This window comes from Nilaparvata lugens, chromosome 7 (assembly GCF_014356525.2).
Source record: "Nilaparvata lugens isolate BPH chromosome 7, ASM1435652v1, whole genome shotgun sequence".
Taxonomy (NCBI): Eukaryota; Metazoa; Arthropoda; class Insecta; order Hemiptera; family Delphacidae; genus Nilaparvata; species Nilaparvata lugens.
Genome location: NC_052510.1, coordinates 52,905,550 through 52,923,017, shown reverse-complemented (window position 1 = coordinate 52,923,017; position 17,468 = coordinate 52,905,550). Strand labels below are relative to the sequence as shown.

At 31.3% G+C, this 17,468-nt stretch overlaps 1 protein-coding gene across 4 annotated transcripts in view; it reads left to right on the top strand.

Annotated features, from left to right (window-relative positions):
- Positions 1 to 14,939, top strand: part of LOC111055654 (aquaporin) — a 67,294-nt gene extending 52,355 nt beyond the window's left edge. For 3 of the 4 annotated variants that reach the window (XM_039433133.1, XM_039433131.1, XM_039433134.1), the window contains exons 3-7: positions 2,798 to 2,941; positions 3,833 to 4,051; positions 6,564 to 6,644; positions 9,377 to 9,490; positions 12,545 to 14,939. In XM_039433133.1, coding sequence (XP_039289067.1) covers positions 2,798 to 2,941; positions 3,833 to 4,051; positions 6,564 to 6,644; positions 9,377 to 9,490; positions 12,545 to 12,586 — 600 coding nt within the window. In that variant the 3' untranslated portion in view covers positions 12,587 to 14,939. The remainder of the gene's footprint in view (positions 1 to 2,797; positions 2,942 to 3,832; positions 4,052 to 6,563; positions 6,645 to 9,376; positions 9,491 to 12,544) is intronic. The other variant, XM_039433132.1, reaches the window with a different exon arrangement.
- The last annotated feature ends 2,529 nt before the right edge of the window (positions 14,940 to 17,468 follow it).

Below are 17,468 nucleotides of genomic sequence, written 5' to 3'. Positions count from 1 at the left end.
AATTAATTAACAAAAGATTTCATCTTAATTATGAAAATTCACTATAAAATTATTGAAAAATATAATTCCTTGCTCAGAAAAATATAATTGATTATTTTAAACGAGAATGAACAGTTAATATTGTCACCTGGTCATATGGGACATATATATGAATCATATATTTGTCTCATATTGATCAGGATTTTAGAGTTTTAAAATTAAAAAAGTTCAATGAACAGTGTTTTTGTCTTTGAACAACCTTTGTCATCGACAGAAAGATTGTTTATTTCATTACAATATTTGTTCACTGTTTACAATATTACATTAATAAACCTGTATCAGCTACCGTCAAGAAGGCATTGCAAGACAGTGAGAATCGGCAACGTTGTTCTCCTATCTTTCTCCACTGCCATTATAACGTGGACCTCACTATAGAGCTTGCTCTATGTACATAGATTTTTGAAAACAAGAGAGGAAATTATAATAGTGATAACGCAACGATGCATGACCTGTTGCTAATTAAAGCGTGGTGGCAATTCATATTCTGTGTAGGTACTCCTCACTGTATACACAACCCATCATGACAACGCACCCGAAGTTCCTGTCTTCTTTAAAAAAATCCAAAAAAGTAACAGGTATTCCGTCAACGTTATGTTCCAACGACCTGTGCAACAGGAAAACTTCCTGTTGAAGGAAGTGATTGTAAACCCTGGCATTGAATAGAGGGGAGATTAAAAATATGGTTTCAAAAGGGTTCAAAAACCGATGTTCAGAGATAATATCGACAATATAGGCATTCTCCCATAAATTAATAGAATAGTAGCCAGAGCTCTCGTATGAATTATATTATATTTCAACAATAGTACCGTGTGAGAGACTCCCCACCAAACAACACTCATAAAAATTTGATTTTAAAGATTCATCTTTCTAGTTTTCCCATTATTTTTCTACAAGATCAGTGTAGGCCTATAGATGAGATGGATAGGTGAATTGATTTGAATTTTTTAAATTTATCTTTTCAAACTAGTCTCTCCCATTATTTTTCTGCAAGATCAGTGTAGGCCTATAGGTGGGATGGATTGGTAAATTTATTCCAGAAATGCTACGGTACCATTCTAGAAAAACTATAGAATTGATAAAACCGGTATTTCATTTGAAGTACAATATTTTATTTTTAAGTAAATATATATACAAAGCTGAATTAGGAAAATCTATTACTGCACCGCATCACTAATTGATACAAATTTAACACTTATGAGTTAAGAATAATTATAGTATGTGAATGACTATAGTGAGGTTCACGTTATAATGACAGTGAAGAAAGATAGCAGAACAACATTGCCGATCCTCAGGGTTGTCAATGCCTTCTATAGATGGCAGCTGATACAGGTTTATTGATGTAATACTAACTGTTCATTCTCGTTTAAAATAATCAATGATATTATATAAATTATCATTTTTAAATAGGTCTATAATGAATTTTAATAATTAAAATGGATTTTTTGTTAATTAATAATCGATTCTACATTGTTTAAAGACGATCTGGCAACAGATCAAAGCGAGAAAGAGATAGCGCTATCCGCTTTGTTGAATGGTAGACAAGGATAGCAATACCATTGCTAATCAAACACTGCCATTATAAATTGGACCTCACTATATGATATACTGTAGCAATATTCAATGAAAAAAGATAATTTCGTTGACATGGGTCACTAAATTTGATATAATTGATAACATTTTCGACATTCGACCTCAAATTATAATTGAAGCCAATTATACAACTATTATTATAGTCATTCAAAATCAAGTTGATAAAAATAATAATGCAGAAATAGAAATTATAAACATTATTTTTATCTACAGTAGATTAGCCCTTATTAGCAAAATATTAGAGTAACCCCAAAACTTATGTAATGGATTGGAATATGTGCCAAATTTTTAACAGTTTTTATCATTATCTATTCATTCATAAAGCCGCAATTTTGTTGGAACAATAAAGCTATTCTAGCTCCATCAGTTATCACATTATTCTATAGATCTTGAAAAAAAAACACTCAACTATTTCATGATTACAGAATATTTTTTATAGACAATGAAGCACAAAATTGAACATTTTGGTGGAGAAAAAGGTGATTTTAAATAGTGGAACATAATAATAATTGGTTTCCGTAACATTCTTTTGGATTGATGAGTTTTATCATTATGTAAGACAACTCTGTTGTCAGAATTAGTTTGTGAAAAATGGTTGCATTTCATAAAAATGATGTTTATACCAAAATTAGTCAATCTTAGAATACCTACTGAAAGACCGACAGACAGAAACATATTTATTTCCAAAAAAATGAAAATTACAAAATGAAAATGTCATGTACTCAAACACAGTTTCAATACTAAGAACAAAAAAAAAACAATAAAATGAATGCACTGAGCTGAATAACTTTCAAGGAAATGGTCTGCATGGGCAAATAATGCGCAAACCTGTGCGCAAACCAGACTTGCATACTCAGATTTTTACAGAGAGGAAGGAAACAATTTCTATGTATTCTCAAGCTTATTGACTATTAATACTACATTCAGTAAATTAATTATTAACCAGCTCAAAAATAAAAAAAAAAACTGTTTAAAATACAGTTTGGAGTACCTATCAAATCTATCTCATATCTCATTATTGGCTCACATCAAAAAAAAAGCAGAGTGGAAAGTTATTGTTGTTTCTATGATTAACAATCATTCTTGTTAGCGATTCCTTCATGATTTTTATTTACAATTACCTTACATAGTCACTGAATATTCATGCTTCTATTTTGGTATATTTCAGTCATTGGGTCACGTGAGTGGTGCACACATCAACCCAGCTGTGACGTTTGGCTTCATGGTGACTGGAAAAGTGACTATTATCAGAGCACTGCTTTACATCGTTGCACAGTGCCTTGGAGCGATCGGTGGATCTGCAGCACTCAAGGTGAGTTTTTTTTTCAATTTAATATCAGCTTTATTATCTCAATAATTATAATGTACAGAAATATGCAGCCCACGAATAGTATAAATGAATTTGAACATGTTTTCAGGATTATTTATTTATATACAATGCAAAGACACTAATGTAGCAGGTAATAAAATTGGTCGATGAAATAATAAGGTAGTCCTTGTGCTATTTTTCTTCCAAACTTATTGGTGACAAGATAAGATTAGAATTTTACATGTACAAGTTTTATAAAATTTTAGTCCAAAATAAACATGAAAACTATAAATTTTGAATGTAGATGGCTTGAATTAATAAATTGATTAGAAATGTATTCCACTCCATTACAACTTGTCACGAATAATATTGAGTTATTTAAGAAAACTGGAACTATCCAAGAAACACAAACTAGTAAAAACATTTTGAATTCTCTTCACAATTAATTCGATTAAATCCCTCGTATAGATTATCTCTGGTTAACTGAACTAATCAGTAAATCTATTAATTTACAAGAAGAGTGGACTTGATAAATTTACTGACTATAGTGAATTATCATTCCTTGAATATTCAATATGACAGTGGTTTTACCAATCTTATTTGATTTGAGAGAAAAATATCAAACCTATTTTATCATGACCAAATTAATCAGGTCTACAGACTCTCCGTTATTAGTAGAATTCTTGTGAGCCAAATTAAAAATTTCGGCTCCTCTCAACTGACCCTTTCTCCACTTGATAAATGGGGAAGTTTTTCTCCATATCTTAGAATTAATCCAGTTTAATCTTTGAACTTTGTTTCATATTAACCACTGTGCGCAAAACAAATCAAGTAAATGAGAAATTAACAATCAATTTGAGTGTGGATAATTATTAGTGATTGGTGACTGTGCAGGCCCTGACACCTCCCGCATACGCAGAGAGCGGCCTCGGTATGACCACCATCAACGAGGCGAGTGGCCTGACAGCCGTGCAGGGATTCGGAATCGAGTTCTTCCTCGGATTCATCCTGGTTCTGGTCGTGTTTGGAGTCTGCGACCCGAACAAGGCTGACCTCAAAGCGCCGGCTGCTGTTATCATTGGACTCACTGTTGCTCTTGGACATCTTGGTGCTGTAAGTTCCCTCCAAAAATGACTTCTTCAATGAAAATATTGACTTCTTTAATGTATAGTATATTTCGCACCTAGGGCCGAAAATGAGACTTTTCCGGCTCGAAATCGGTTTTCAAGTCCGAGGCCGTAGGCCGAGGACTAGAAAAGATTGAGAGCCGGAAAAACATTTTTGCCCGTGGTGCGAACGCTATTTTTCGCCACACAGAAAAATAAACAATATATATATATTTATATTTCCAAAAGCAAAAGTGGAAGGTCATAGCTCTAGCAAATCTGAGGTAATCTGAATATCAGGAAATTGTCCAAGTATTTTTATTTTTCATTCTGATTTGTCTAAATAACCTAAAAGATTATGTTCAATTATGTGGGAGGTTGAGTTTATACTTTTTTATTCTTTCAAATGATAATATGATGATATTATTATAAATGTTTTAATCATGGTATAATAAACTGAAATAATGAAAAGTTTTTTGATCAGCTGTTTTAGCACACTAGAAATTTAGCGAGAAAGGGTACCCTTTCCGGCCTCAGCCAGAAAGAAACCTGTTCTGACGTCAGACGAGAGTCGTCTGCAAACAATGTCTTTCAGATCTACGTAGGGACTGGAAAACAGCTGCTTTCTGTGCAGTGTGGCGGAAAAATATTAAATTGTTCAATGTATATTGACTTCTTTAATGTAAAATATTGAATTCTTCAATTATAGTTATCCATCATGAACTGCTTACTATTTATTCACTTTTCTGATATCAAATAGAACGACTACGGTACCAATTTCAATTTATTGCAGAAAAAATAGATGATACCATGAAGTAGCCCACATCAGTGTGGATGCGACAGGCACTCTATAGATTATAGAAATCAATAAAACAATATAAAAATCTTAAAGCACCCTTTATTTTCAAAAAAAAACTTTACAATAAAATAAAAACAAATTAAAGTTTTTTTTTTAAATGAAGGGTGCTTTAAGATTTTTTATATTGTTCTATCAATTTAAAAAGTAGCCCATGTGAATGAAGTGTTTTTATTATGAAAATCGTACGAATACCTCACAATTATTGTAAAAGAGGGAATAAGTTAATGATATAAGTGCATGGCTTCACCAAGAGTTGATGCTCCTGTAATCCTCTCCACCACCTCAAATACACAGTTTCCAAGTTGTATTATCATGAGAAGATCAGGTAAATCGTCTCCACTTGTTTCGATCTTAATATCTTATCACTTTCTTGTTATCAAATAGAACGACTAGCAGTCAAATTCCTTCAATAAATTAATTTATTCTCAACCATGAAGATGGCGGACCTGACGAGAGATCTCGTTGTCACAGTAAGTGAATAGATTCATTTATTTGAGATTTGACTACTGGTGGTTCTACGGTATTTGATTACAAAAAGTTATGAAATTTTAAAATTTGGATAAGTTGAGATGATCCACCTGAACTTCTCTCTGATAATACAACTTGGAAACTGTATTAGAGTATGAGGAGAGGATCACAAAAACACCAGCAGCTCTTGGTGAAGCCTTCACTTGTTTCTTCAACTTATTCTCTCTTGTACAATCATTGTGAGGTTTTTTATGATTTCTATAATACAACATAATATGAGGGTGCTTATCATATCATCTTGATTCTCATCCTATCGTAGAAAATCGTAGAAAAGTGTCACATCTGCTGAAAAATAATGATCATGGAAAATCATGAACCTTGAAGAAAAATGTAATTCCCGTTGTATCAAGATCAAAGCTAGCACGAGGCTATAAATGCATTTTCTGATAATTTTATGTGAAGTTTCATCTGTAAATTGTTTCTTGAATGGAATAATATGTGGAATTCTCAGTCCTGACCTATAACCTTCAGAGGTTATAAAGAAGAAAAGAGCTTTCAAGAGTTAACTCTGCTAAAAATATTCAATCAAATTTCTTGAAGTAGGCCTACCTATGTAGCAAACACTCTTACAGGGTTTGAGATTAATTTATCAAATAAATTGGGAACATTCTTTAATAGTGATGGAAGATATCAGTGATGAATGTATTTGTTTAAATTAAATTTATTTCATGTAGGCTATAATGATACTGTGTAAGCATCCTATAGATTATAATATGTTCATGAAAAACCGGCCACGAAGTTGATCATCTTGAAAATTAAATTGGTATCACACTATAGTATTTTCCAGATAGTAAGTTGAACTATAAGAATTGATTTCTTCATTTTCACAAAATTATTGAATATCATGCTTTAGAGGGAATAATTATTATCATTAAAGCTATTACTAATCTACCACAGCTTCCGGAGCTGTGAACCGAAAGGCATAGAAACGTTCTGTGTTGTGGCTCAAGGTCTACAAAAATGTTTAATTGGCGCCTATTTTTAAACAAACTTTGAACTTGGAATTCATTTCTTAAACCAGAACTTTGTTCTGGGAATAATCATGTCAAAGATATTATATCCCTGATTGAAACCTCCATAAATCTTCTTAGTATTACAACATACTAAAATTTAAAATAATGTTCATTTTCAGATTGATTACACTGGCTCAAGCATGAACCCCGCTCGTACATTCGGCTCTGCAGTCATTGCCAACATCTGGAAGAATCACTGGGTAAGTGTGAACATTATACAAAAAATTATTTCAAAGTCCTTTCACTGATTCACTCTAGAATTCTAGATACAACAGAACATCAGAAGTAATTTAGTCCCATATAAATCAATACAACAACATGAAAAACAGTATTGACAATATAACTTACTTCTTTTGAAACTGAATCTTACTTAATTTATTATTATTGGCTATTAAAGGTGATGGATAGAGTTTTTCTAGAAAATACTGCTAAGGAGATCATCAAAATTCTTGTTGTATGGTTTCAATACATTGAATGTGAAAATAATTATATTCAATTTTTTTTGCTGAGTATGTTGCCCACAGGATTCAAATGAATTTGTGTGTGGGGGGAAATGACCTATCGCTAAATGATTAATGGTGTGAGATATTATAGTTTTAGGTGGGTTTCAAATCAACGGGAAGTAATTATGAAGCTTAGAGTTAACCAGTATTATTAGGAGTAGAAACACACATTCACAACGCTAGAACAGGGAGCATGGCATTTCTATATTATTGTGATCTCAATTATTGAAAAACGTACTGCAAGCGAGTACAATGTACAATAGTATGTAGCTGTTGAAATGTATGAATAATGATAAAAAATGCTTAAGGCTGTGCAAAGGATAAAAATAAACTTTCTACTGGTGGTATTTTTCAAAGTTTTTCGATTTGTATATCATCAAGCTATCAAAATTAAAAGTTTTCTCAGAAAAACATTTTTTTCGATCATTGCTTTTCGAGATATGAGCGCCTGAAGTTCAAAATTTTGGGACAGAACATTTCAAATTCGGTAAGAGATAAATCCATGAGTTTCAGAGGATAAATTCTTCATGGTGTTTTTGATTCAATGAAACAAAAATGTTTTGAAAATATTGATTTTTGAGAAAGTTATTCAATTTACTAAAAATGACCAAATATAACTCAAAACAGTTATTTTTGGTAAATTGAATAACTTCATCAAAAATTTATATTTTCAGGAAATTTTTGTTTTATTCAATCACCAATACCATGAAGAATTTATCCACTAAATCTCATGGATTTATTTCTTATCGAATCTGAAATGTTCTGTCCCAAAAATTTGAACTTTAGGCGCTCGTAACTCAAAAAGTAATAATCGGAAAAAAAAATGTTTTCCTGAGAAAACTTTTTCATTTTGATATATTGAAACAGAACATTTCAAATTCGGTAAGAGATAAATCCATGACTTTCAGAGGATAAATTCTTCATGGTGTTTTGATTTAATGGAACAATAATGTTTTAAAAATATTGATTTTTGAGAAAGTTATTCAATTTACCAAAAATGACCAAAAATACCTTTTTTAGTTATTTTTTTGTAAATTGAATAACTTAATCAAAAATTTATATTTTCAGGATTTTTTGTTTTTAGAAATGCACTAAATTTCATGGATTTATTTCTTATCGAATTTGAAATGTTCTATCCAAAAAATTTGAACTTTAGGCGCTCATATCTCCAAAGCAATAATCGAAAAACATGTTTTTCGATTATTGCTTTGGAGATATGAGCGCCTAAAGTTCAAATTTTTGGATAGAACATTTCAAATTCGGTAAGAGATAAATCCATGACTTTCAGAGGATAAATTCTTCATGGTGTTTTGATTTAATGGAACAATAATGTTTTAAAAATATTGATTTTTGAGAAAGTTATTCAATTTACCAAAAATGACCAAAAATACCTTTTTTAGTTATTTTTTTGTAAATTGAATAACTTAATCAAAAATTTATATTTTCAGGATTTTTTGTTTTTAGAAATGCACTAAATTTCATGGATTTATTTCTTATCGAATTTGAAATGTTCTGTTTCAAAATTTGAACTTTAGGCGCTCATATCTCCAAAGCAATAATCGAAAAACATGTTTTTCGATTATTGCTTTGGAGATATGAGCGCCTAAAGTTCAAATTTTTGGATAGAACATTTCAAATTCGATAAGAAATAAATCCATGAAATTTAGTGCATTTCTAAAAACAAAAATCCTGAAAATATAAATTTTTGATTAAGTTATTCAATTTACAAAAAAATAACTAAAAAAGGTATTTTTGGTCATTTTTGGTAAATTGAATAACTTTCTCAAAAATCAATATTTTTAAAACATTATTGTTCCATTAAATCAAAACACCATGAAGAATTTATCCTCTGAAAGTCATGGATTTATCTCTTACCGAATTTGAAATGTTCTGTTTCAAAATTTGAACTTTAGGCGCTCATATATCTCAATAAGTAATAATCGGAAAAAATGTTTTCCTGACAAAACTTTTTCATTTTGATAGCTTGATGATATACAAATCGAAAAACTATGAAAAATATCACCAGTATAAAGTTTATTTTTAGCCTTTGCACAGCCTTAATCGGTACAATTAAAATAAAATTTCATATAATGATTAAAATTAGAGACCAAACTAGAGCAATAATTTTTCTCAGTTATGAATGCAAAATACTGAAAATGTATCCAATTTTCCAATGTATATGAATCACTCTAGTAAATTGTTCTGTGAGTGTGTGTCAAAAGTCAAATACATACAAAAGGTAGGTAAATAAATGTGAAAAATTACAATCTCTTCACACTAATAGGAGTGGAGAACAAATCTCTATCAGAACCAGTAGTTATCTAAGAGTTAAAGTCAATATTTTGCTGATATGAAGTGTTGTTTGGAATACCGTAATTAGAGTACGGTAACAATTTGAGTGATTTAATTAATTGTGTGATTGGTTGCAGGTGTACTGGGCAGGGCCGAGCCTTGGGGGCATTGCTGCCGCCCTGCTCTACACACACGTGTTCGCCGCCCCCACCAAGGGTGAGTACAGCCCCGTTCAGGTCGAGGAGAAAGAGGTAAAGTCTTAGATCAGCACACCAACCATAGAAATACGAATACACAATGCATGATGCATGTCAAGTAGGGCATTCTAATTGAATTGGTTAATTCAATTAGAATGCCCTACTTGACATGCATCATGCATTGTGTATTCGTATTGCTATATAGTTGATGTGCTGATCTAAGACTTTACCTCTTTCTCCTCGACCTGAACGGGGCTGTACTCACCCTTGGTGGGGGCGGCGAACACGTGTGTGTAGAGCAGGGCGGCAGCAATGCCCCCAAGGCTCGGCCCTGCCCAGTACACCTGCAACCAATCACACAATTAAATCACTCAAATGTTACCGTACTCTAATTACGGTATTCCAAACAACACTTCATATCAGCAAAATATTGACTTTAACTCTTAGATAACTACTGTGCCTGATAGAGATTTGTTCTCCACTCCTATTAGTGTGAAGAGATTGTAATTTTTCACATTTATTTACCTACCTTTTGTATGTATTTGACTTTTGACACACACTCACAGAACAATTTACTAGAGTGATTCATATACATTGGAAAATTGGATACATTTTCAGTATTTTGCATTCATAACTGAGAAAAATTATTGCTCTAGTTTGGTCTCTAATTTTAATCATTATATGAAATTTTATTTTAATTGTGCCGATTAAGGCTGTGCAAAGGCTGAAAATAAACTTTCTACTGGTGATATTTTTCATAGTTTTTCGATTTGTATATCATCAAGCTAACAAAATAAAAAGTTTTCTCAGAAAAACAGGTTTTTCACTATTCGAATGATAGTCTCAGATGTAATGATAAAATTGTCAGTGTCTAATGCTAAATCAGAATACAATCATTGAAAAATGATATCAGATCCAAATGATAGCGCAGATTTGAGCCTGCTGTGTTCAAATTGAAAAATTGAACAATGAATAAGTTCGGTGTACTCAATGATAATATTTCAGCCTCAAAATTAGGTTCAAATGAATGACTTCATAGTTTATGAACGACTCTGATATTATACCTGTATTATAGGCCCAACTACTCCTTTCAACTCTATTTGAATGTGACACAAAGAGGAACAAAAATTGAAGCAACACAATTAGTTATATTTTGTACATATAAATTTTATTTAACATTCTACATCTCCATTAATGATGATTTCATGAGAAGTTGTCATCTGTTGGCCTGAAATTTGATATTTGAATTATTTTTCACAATAGATGTATACAACACTTTTTCATGATACAACAATTCACTATTGCTTGTATGCATGAATGCACTTCATTCAATCGATAAATTTCAAAATCTCTGCACCAATTTATTATTCAATCATGACAAAGAAGTTGTATATATCTTGCAAATTCTACTGACCAGTCAAAATAAGAAGTGAGCAAAGTGATTCCAGTGAGTTGAATAGAATTATTATTGAATAATAGATGCATGCTTTCACAAACCTATTTGAAAAGTCTGATACATTCAATAAGGATTATGATAGTATAAAAATTGTTGAGCTGTGCTCAAAGTCTTGAATGTCTTCTGATAACCACGTTCATTTATAGACATTTATTTTAGTAATAATCTATTACCGTCTTTTCTTCAAAGACTCATCGAATTAATGTGTAAAAAGCTCAACTTTACAACAATACAGTATAGTTCTGCATGCTTCACAAAATATTAAACCACACACATATAGTGAATGGAGTTGAGAACTGTTTTATTATATTCCACCAAAATGTGGCACTACCTAGTATAAATAATAATTAAGACTTCATCATCACTGATAAATATGGTGTTTGAAAGAAGGTAAGAATGTAGCCTATATTGTAATAAATTATAGATTGTTTACAAAATTCAAAAAATTTTACTTTCTCGCAAAGTGTAATTTTGCCACTGAATCACTTGAAGTGATGTTAATTATATGTGAAGATTGAAGAGATATTGTTCAATCAAAATTTATCTGCAATGAATTGAATTGAATATTCGGGGAGACTATTTAATTATTTATCATTCAGATCCTTCTTGAAAATATATTTATATGATCTTACTTCACTGATTCGTGATAGGGTGAATCTATATATTTGCCCAATCATATATGTTTTATTCAAGCGTAGACACTGACATGAATCGGGGACAGTATAGCTTATACTCAGTCGAACCTGTTATCTTTTATAAAATTTCAACAAGAATAAAATTACTGATCGTAATATCGAATTCTCAGGCCTATCCAATTGGAGAATAGTATCTCAAATAATACCACTATAGGCCTACCACCTCATGAACAGTATTATCGATATAAAAATTAGCTCATAATCAGTGTTATTGAATTTGTAAAAAAATACCGCCATGTCATCCATGTTCAGCTCACACTTTGTTATTCAATCTTTTTTCTTTGTAAAATCAATGATTGTGATTCAGCCTGAATTTATAAAATATACCTAATCGAGGATTACCCACCTTGAACTTACCTTGTTATCTGTATTTATTTGTGAACATTTTTTGTAAGGGAATAAATTTGATTTGATTTGAACAAGTTTCACTTATGCCAGTACTTAGTATCATTTCTATATCTCATGTATTTACTTTTATTCGTGTATTATTTTCAAATTCAAATGCATTTATTCGCCATAAAATAATACAGATTGATAAAATAAATATTCTAACTTACAAAATGGCACTACCGGCAAAGAACAACTTGTGCGCCGGCAGTGAGTTCAAACAACTAGGTACAGCAAACATGTCAATAGAAAGAAAATAGAACTTATTCAAACCACTAAAATTATTTATGATAATTATTGTATTTTCTATATAATCACTGATTGTATACCCTATTGTTTATGGCAAATATATATCCATCTCCAGTTATTTTCTGTCTTGACAAAATTTGCAGTGCGAAAATATTCAGGGTATTTGACAGGATTGTCTTAAATTATCAATTGATGAATATATTATATAGTTTTATTTTCTGTCTTGACAAAATTTGTAGTGTGAAAATCTCCAGGGTATTTGACAGGATTGTCTTGAATTCTCAATTGATGAATATTATATAGTTTTATTTTGTGTTGCAGCTTAAACGCCTGGACGGCAAGAATGACGACGGCGTTGCCTGATTGCCGTTCACTGTGGGACAGTCCAACATAGAAGGCATCAGTCCTCGCCTTCAGAATCTGAAACTATTCAGACCCAAACTGCCCCCAGTAGCCCCATCATAACACTTCCCAACATGAATCGACCTCCAGGGTTGCTCTGCATGTCGTGCATCGTGTGACTGATTCTATTATGCTTTACTGATGCGGACAATTTCAAGAAATTAATCTGTTTATAGAATCGATTATTACTATAAAACTTGTAATGTGTATTTGGTTGTGTGCATCTTATAGCCTTCAGGGTTAAAGACTCTTCAACTTGTGTGGCTGATATCAACTTCAAAACCGTGAACATGTTGAAAATAATAAATTTATCAATTTGATAGATGAAACAATTTATCAAATCCATTTAAATGTTGTGGGGGAAATTGATTAAGTACAAAAACTGTTAGTCATGCGAAACACTGATAAGCCATGTCCACACTGAACAAATGCTCGACATACATGTTTGTTGAGGAGCTCAGGGACAAACATTTTAAAAAGTTTGGACAATCATTGTTTTTCAAACAAAAAATTGCTGTTTTCCAAACATTTTCAGTGTTTGCTGTGAAACATAAAAACCTGTTCTCCCCACTTACAATATTTTGTTCGGTGACGCGTCCACACTGGCCACGGGCATTGTTTGCCAAATATAATAAAATTTGCCCAAACTGTTTCAACAAACATGTTTGTTAAATATTTGTCCAGTGTGGACACGGCTTTAGAATATACCTATGCTGGAACTCAACCGTTAGTTCCAACATTATAAAGGTTTACAGAAACTTATTTACAAATTCAAAAACTTTTCTATTGGAATAATAATTTGTGTTATTTTTTTAAATCGACTTTACTTTGTATTCTGATGTAATTCACAACAAAAAGCGTGAATGCACAGTGATGAACTTCAAAATCAATGATTGTATAACATAGAATTATGTTAAGTCTATAAAATTATGTACCATATATTTTTGCGTCGAGTTGACTAGTTTAAATTTTCCTAGAATGGTAAACAGGACCAAAACTTTGTGTTCTTAGAAATCTAGTTTTATTCTTATGTCTGCTATTCAATAAGGACAATAAATTCAATAGATGTAGTCTTATTGATTTATTATAGAGATTTTGTAGTTGTCAAGAAAATTTATATAGAGTTTTTGAAATAGATTATTGATTAATGAATTTTCACATTATTATCATACGTTGTGAAGCCTAGAAGTTTCAAAGATCAATTGAGATTAATCAGAAACTTAAAATAGAAAATTTTGTAATGTTGAAATAGACTTATCTATTCATAATTCATATATTCATGTTGTCAGATATCATATTACTGAATAGTTCAAATTTCTGATGATTAATTGATTAATGTCTTGATAGATTAATTGATTAGACAAAAAAGTATTTTTCTACTACTGTACTATGAAAACTTATTTAATCAATATTTAAGCATACGTTAACACAGTATTTACTATAGAATTACATCACAAAAACACATATTTTAGAGAACACTAATTAGAAAAAAACCAAGATACATTTAGATCTCATTTCAATCAAACCATTGCGCTACTGGGGTTTGGGTCACTGAATTAATTTTTTGTTTTTTGGATTTGACATAAATGTACCGTGCTATGTGTCACCCAAATCCAAAAATTATCGCATCCTTGTATTGTAAGATGCAGCAAACAATTTAGTATTGATAAGAGTTAGTTTTAAATGAAGCTTAAGATTAGTTTCTAATGAATTTTGTGTATAATTTGTTGTCCTATTTATTTGACAGTACATTAATTATTTTTCCTTTGACAATATAAAAATTGAGCTCTAATAATGAATGTTATTTAGGTTTACTTGACAGAGTTTTATATTGTTTTCAGCCTTTATTAACTGCCATTTAAAATTGAATATTAGGCTTAGTGTTTGTTAACTGAATGTTAAGACTCTAAAATCATAATCTTCAAGCTATAATAATAATAATAATTTGTCCCCGATTATAAAGATGGATGGAGGAATCAAATTTACTGAGCTTTGTACTATAGACACATTATCAAAATTGATAGAAATTTTAATTATTATAGCCCAAGTAACCAAAGTAAGTGAACAATATGCGATTATTTATAATCTTAATTCATTAATTCAACACATTTTGTTCTTATTATAGAAACTAAGAATACATATTGGACTAGTTATTTTCAATTACAATAACTTCATACATAATAATATTTATAATGTGATCACCAGAGATGGATAATGTTATTTCCAATACTTCAAATTCAATTCTGTACATCTTAGTCGAGATGACATGTATGCACCTCTTTCATACTGTTTTAATAAATAAGTTTGGAAAATGTGTCATCCTTGATTTTTTCCCTCAATCAATAACTTTAGGTTTGATAATGAAAGTTAATTGAAATCTTGTCCCGTTTGTTTTCTATTAGTATTCTTCGAGTAGAGTTCATAATGTATCTGTTCAGTGGATATTTTGTGGAGAGGCTAGTTTGCTAGTAGGCTACCAAATTTGAAATATTAATTTGGGGGTGGGGTGCATCATTGAAAATTTTTGTAAGGGGATAGACACCCCTGAATACGGTACTATCGAAAACTAAAATCTGGTGTGGCGCACTCACACAACTTCCCTTGCCGTTATGAAAATTGATCACCTGACGCTAGTGTGCACATGCATCTCAAGTCTACTATTCAAAGATCTGTGCCAGCTGGTGACAGGACAATAACGCTGGAAACACACGAGGTTTGCTTCTCTTCATAGTGAATGATTTAATAGAATCAACAGTTTGCAATTGAATAATCACATTTTCTCAAATTTTAAGCTTATTTTCAATTTTAGGTGAAAATGTTACTGGACATTGATTGTAGAGATTTTCATGCTCAATATTTTCCACTCAAAATTTTTCGTTTAAATTATATCTGAGACCTGATAATTGGGAATCTAAAATCCAACTTTGCATAGATGGGGCGGAGCTCCTGAAATTTTTAAAGATATGGGACTTGTAGCAGTTGATAGAGCTCATCAATGACTATTTTAAGTATGAATTTGATCAAAATCGTTGGAGCCGCTTTCGAGAAAACCCTGTTTTTGACAAAATTCTCACCATTTTAGCCGCCATATTGAATTGCATTTGATCGAAATTGTTCGTGTCGGGTCCTTATATAGTAAGGACCTTGAGTTCGAAATTTCAAGTTATTCCGTTAATTGGGAGATGAGATATCGTGTACACAGACGCACATACACTCACACACACACACACCACACACACACACACACACACACACACCACACACACACACACCACACACACACACACACACACACACAACACACACACACACACACACACACATACTGTCACGTGGTAATTTAAAACCACCAATATTTTTAAATGAGCCAATGAAATGTAATAGAACTATAAAATTGGAAAGAAGGTTAGACCTACCCAAAGAGTAAATCAACTCAAATCAAGTATTATTAGCGATTAGGAGTAATAGCATTATCAACAACGATAAGAAAACATGTATTATTGTGATTTAATAATTATGAGAACCCATTGGTAAGATCAAAAAATTATAAAGCGGCATACTTATTATTGGCGGATTATAAAAAAAAAAAAATAAAATGCATGAACATTGAGGTTAGAGTTACTTGTTTACATTTTGAAAAGAATTAGTCGATCTTGGATAAATCGATAATTATTAGAATCAATACTGAGCGAATCAGCTGATTATTCGATCAACCCATATGACCGGTTGAATCATATAAAATTCACTCATAAAGGATATATTATGTATACTAAAGGAAGTCGATGTGTAGACTTACAAACAACTATTATTTCTGTATAAATATTTATTATAATCCAAAAAAGCATGATAAATCAAGAGTATACAAAACTCATATAAAAACTAAATGTATTATCTATTAAAATCGTATGTTACGATTTATTTATGAATTCAATTTAAGATAAACACTCCATATATTTGTATAAAACTTCTTTTATTTAATTTTTTCTATTATAAAGCCGAGGAAGCCCTGATTCCCAAGGCAACCAATTGTATTGAGTCTATTAAATTGAAGGCCAATCAGAGAGTAGCTTATAGAATTATTCGAGGAAGAGGCAAATTTTTCTGAAAACCTCCTTCTTCTGGCTTAAGATCCTGACCGGAGAGGATGCACATGGAGTTTAGGGTTTTTTCTTATTCCTTTTGAAAACTGTTAGGCGGATGAAAATATCTCGAGGGATCTTTCATAGTAATAGTTACAGTGAACAACCTGGGCTGAGAGAATATAATTATTCTTAGCTGAGAAGAATTTACAGTCAGCAGGCTATGGTGACAAGGAAATCTTTCCTTGCATGATTATTAATTTCGTAAAAGACACGCCGCCTCCAAATTAAACACATTGTTACATTGCTGTTCAAAAGATTGGACTAGTTGAGATATTTTCATCATTGAATGGATCAATAATAGTGGAATTCGATGTGAGACACCATTTAGTACATATTCTTATCTAAGTTTTGAGCATCTACGTACTATTTAGTGAAGACTTGTTAAAATAGTAGGCTATATATACAATATTAAAATTACTTGGATTGGTATATATCTATATCGACCAATGATAAAAGTTATTAGAGACCTGCAACAGAAAACTTTTATCTATACAAATATCCACTCAAACAGTTTTTCAAAGGCTATTTAAAACACAAATTCAATATTCAAGAATACTCTCAAGAGTTGAATGAGTTGTATTAGGGTTGATAATCACACAGAACAAATGATAGAATTTCGTGGAACACTTGTCCCATAATTAGCAATCCAAAATTGAAAAATACTATTCAAGAGGTGATTTAGCTTGGATATCCACAAAATC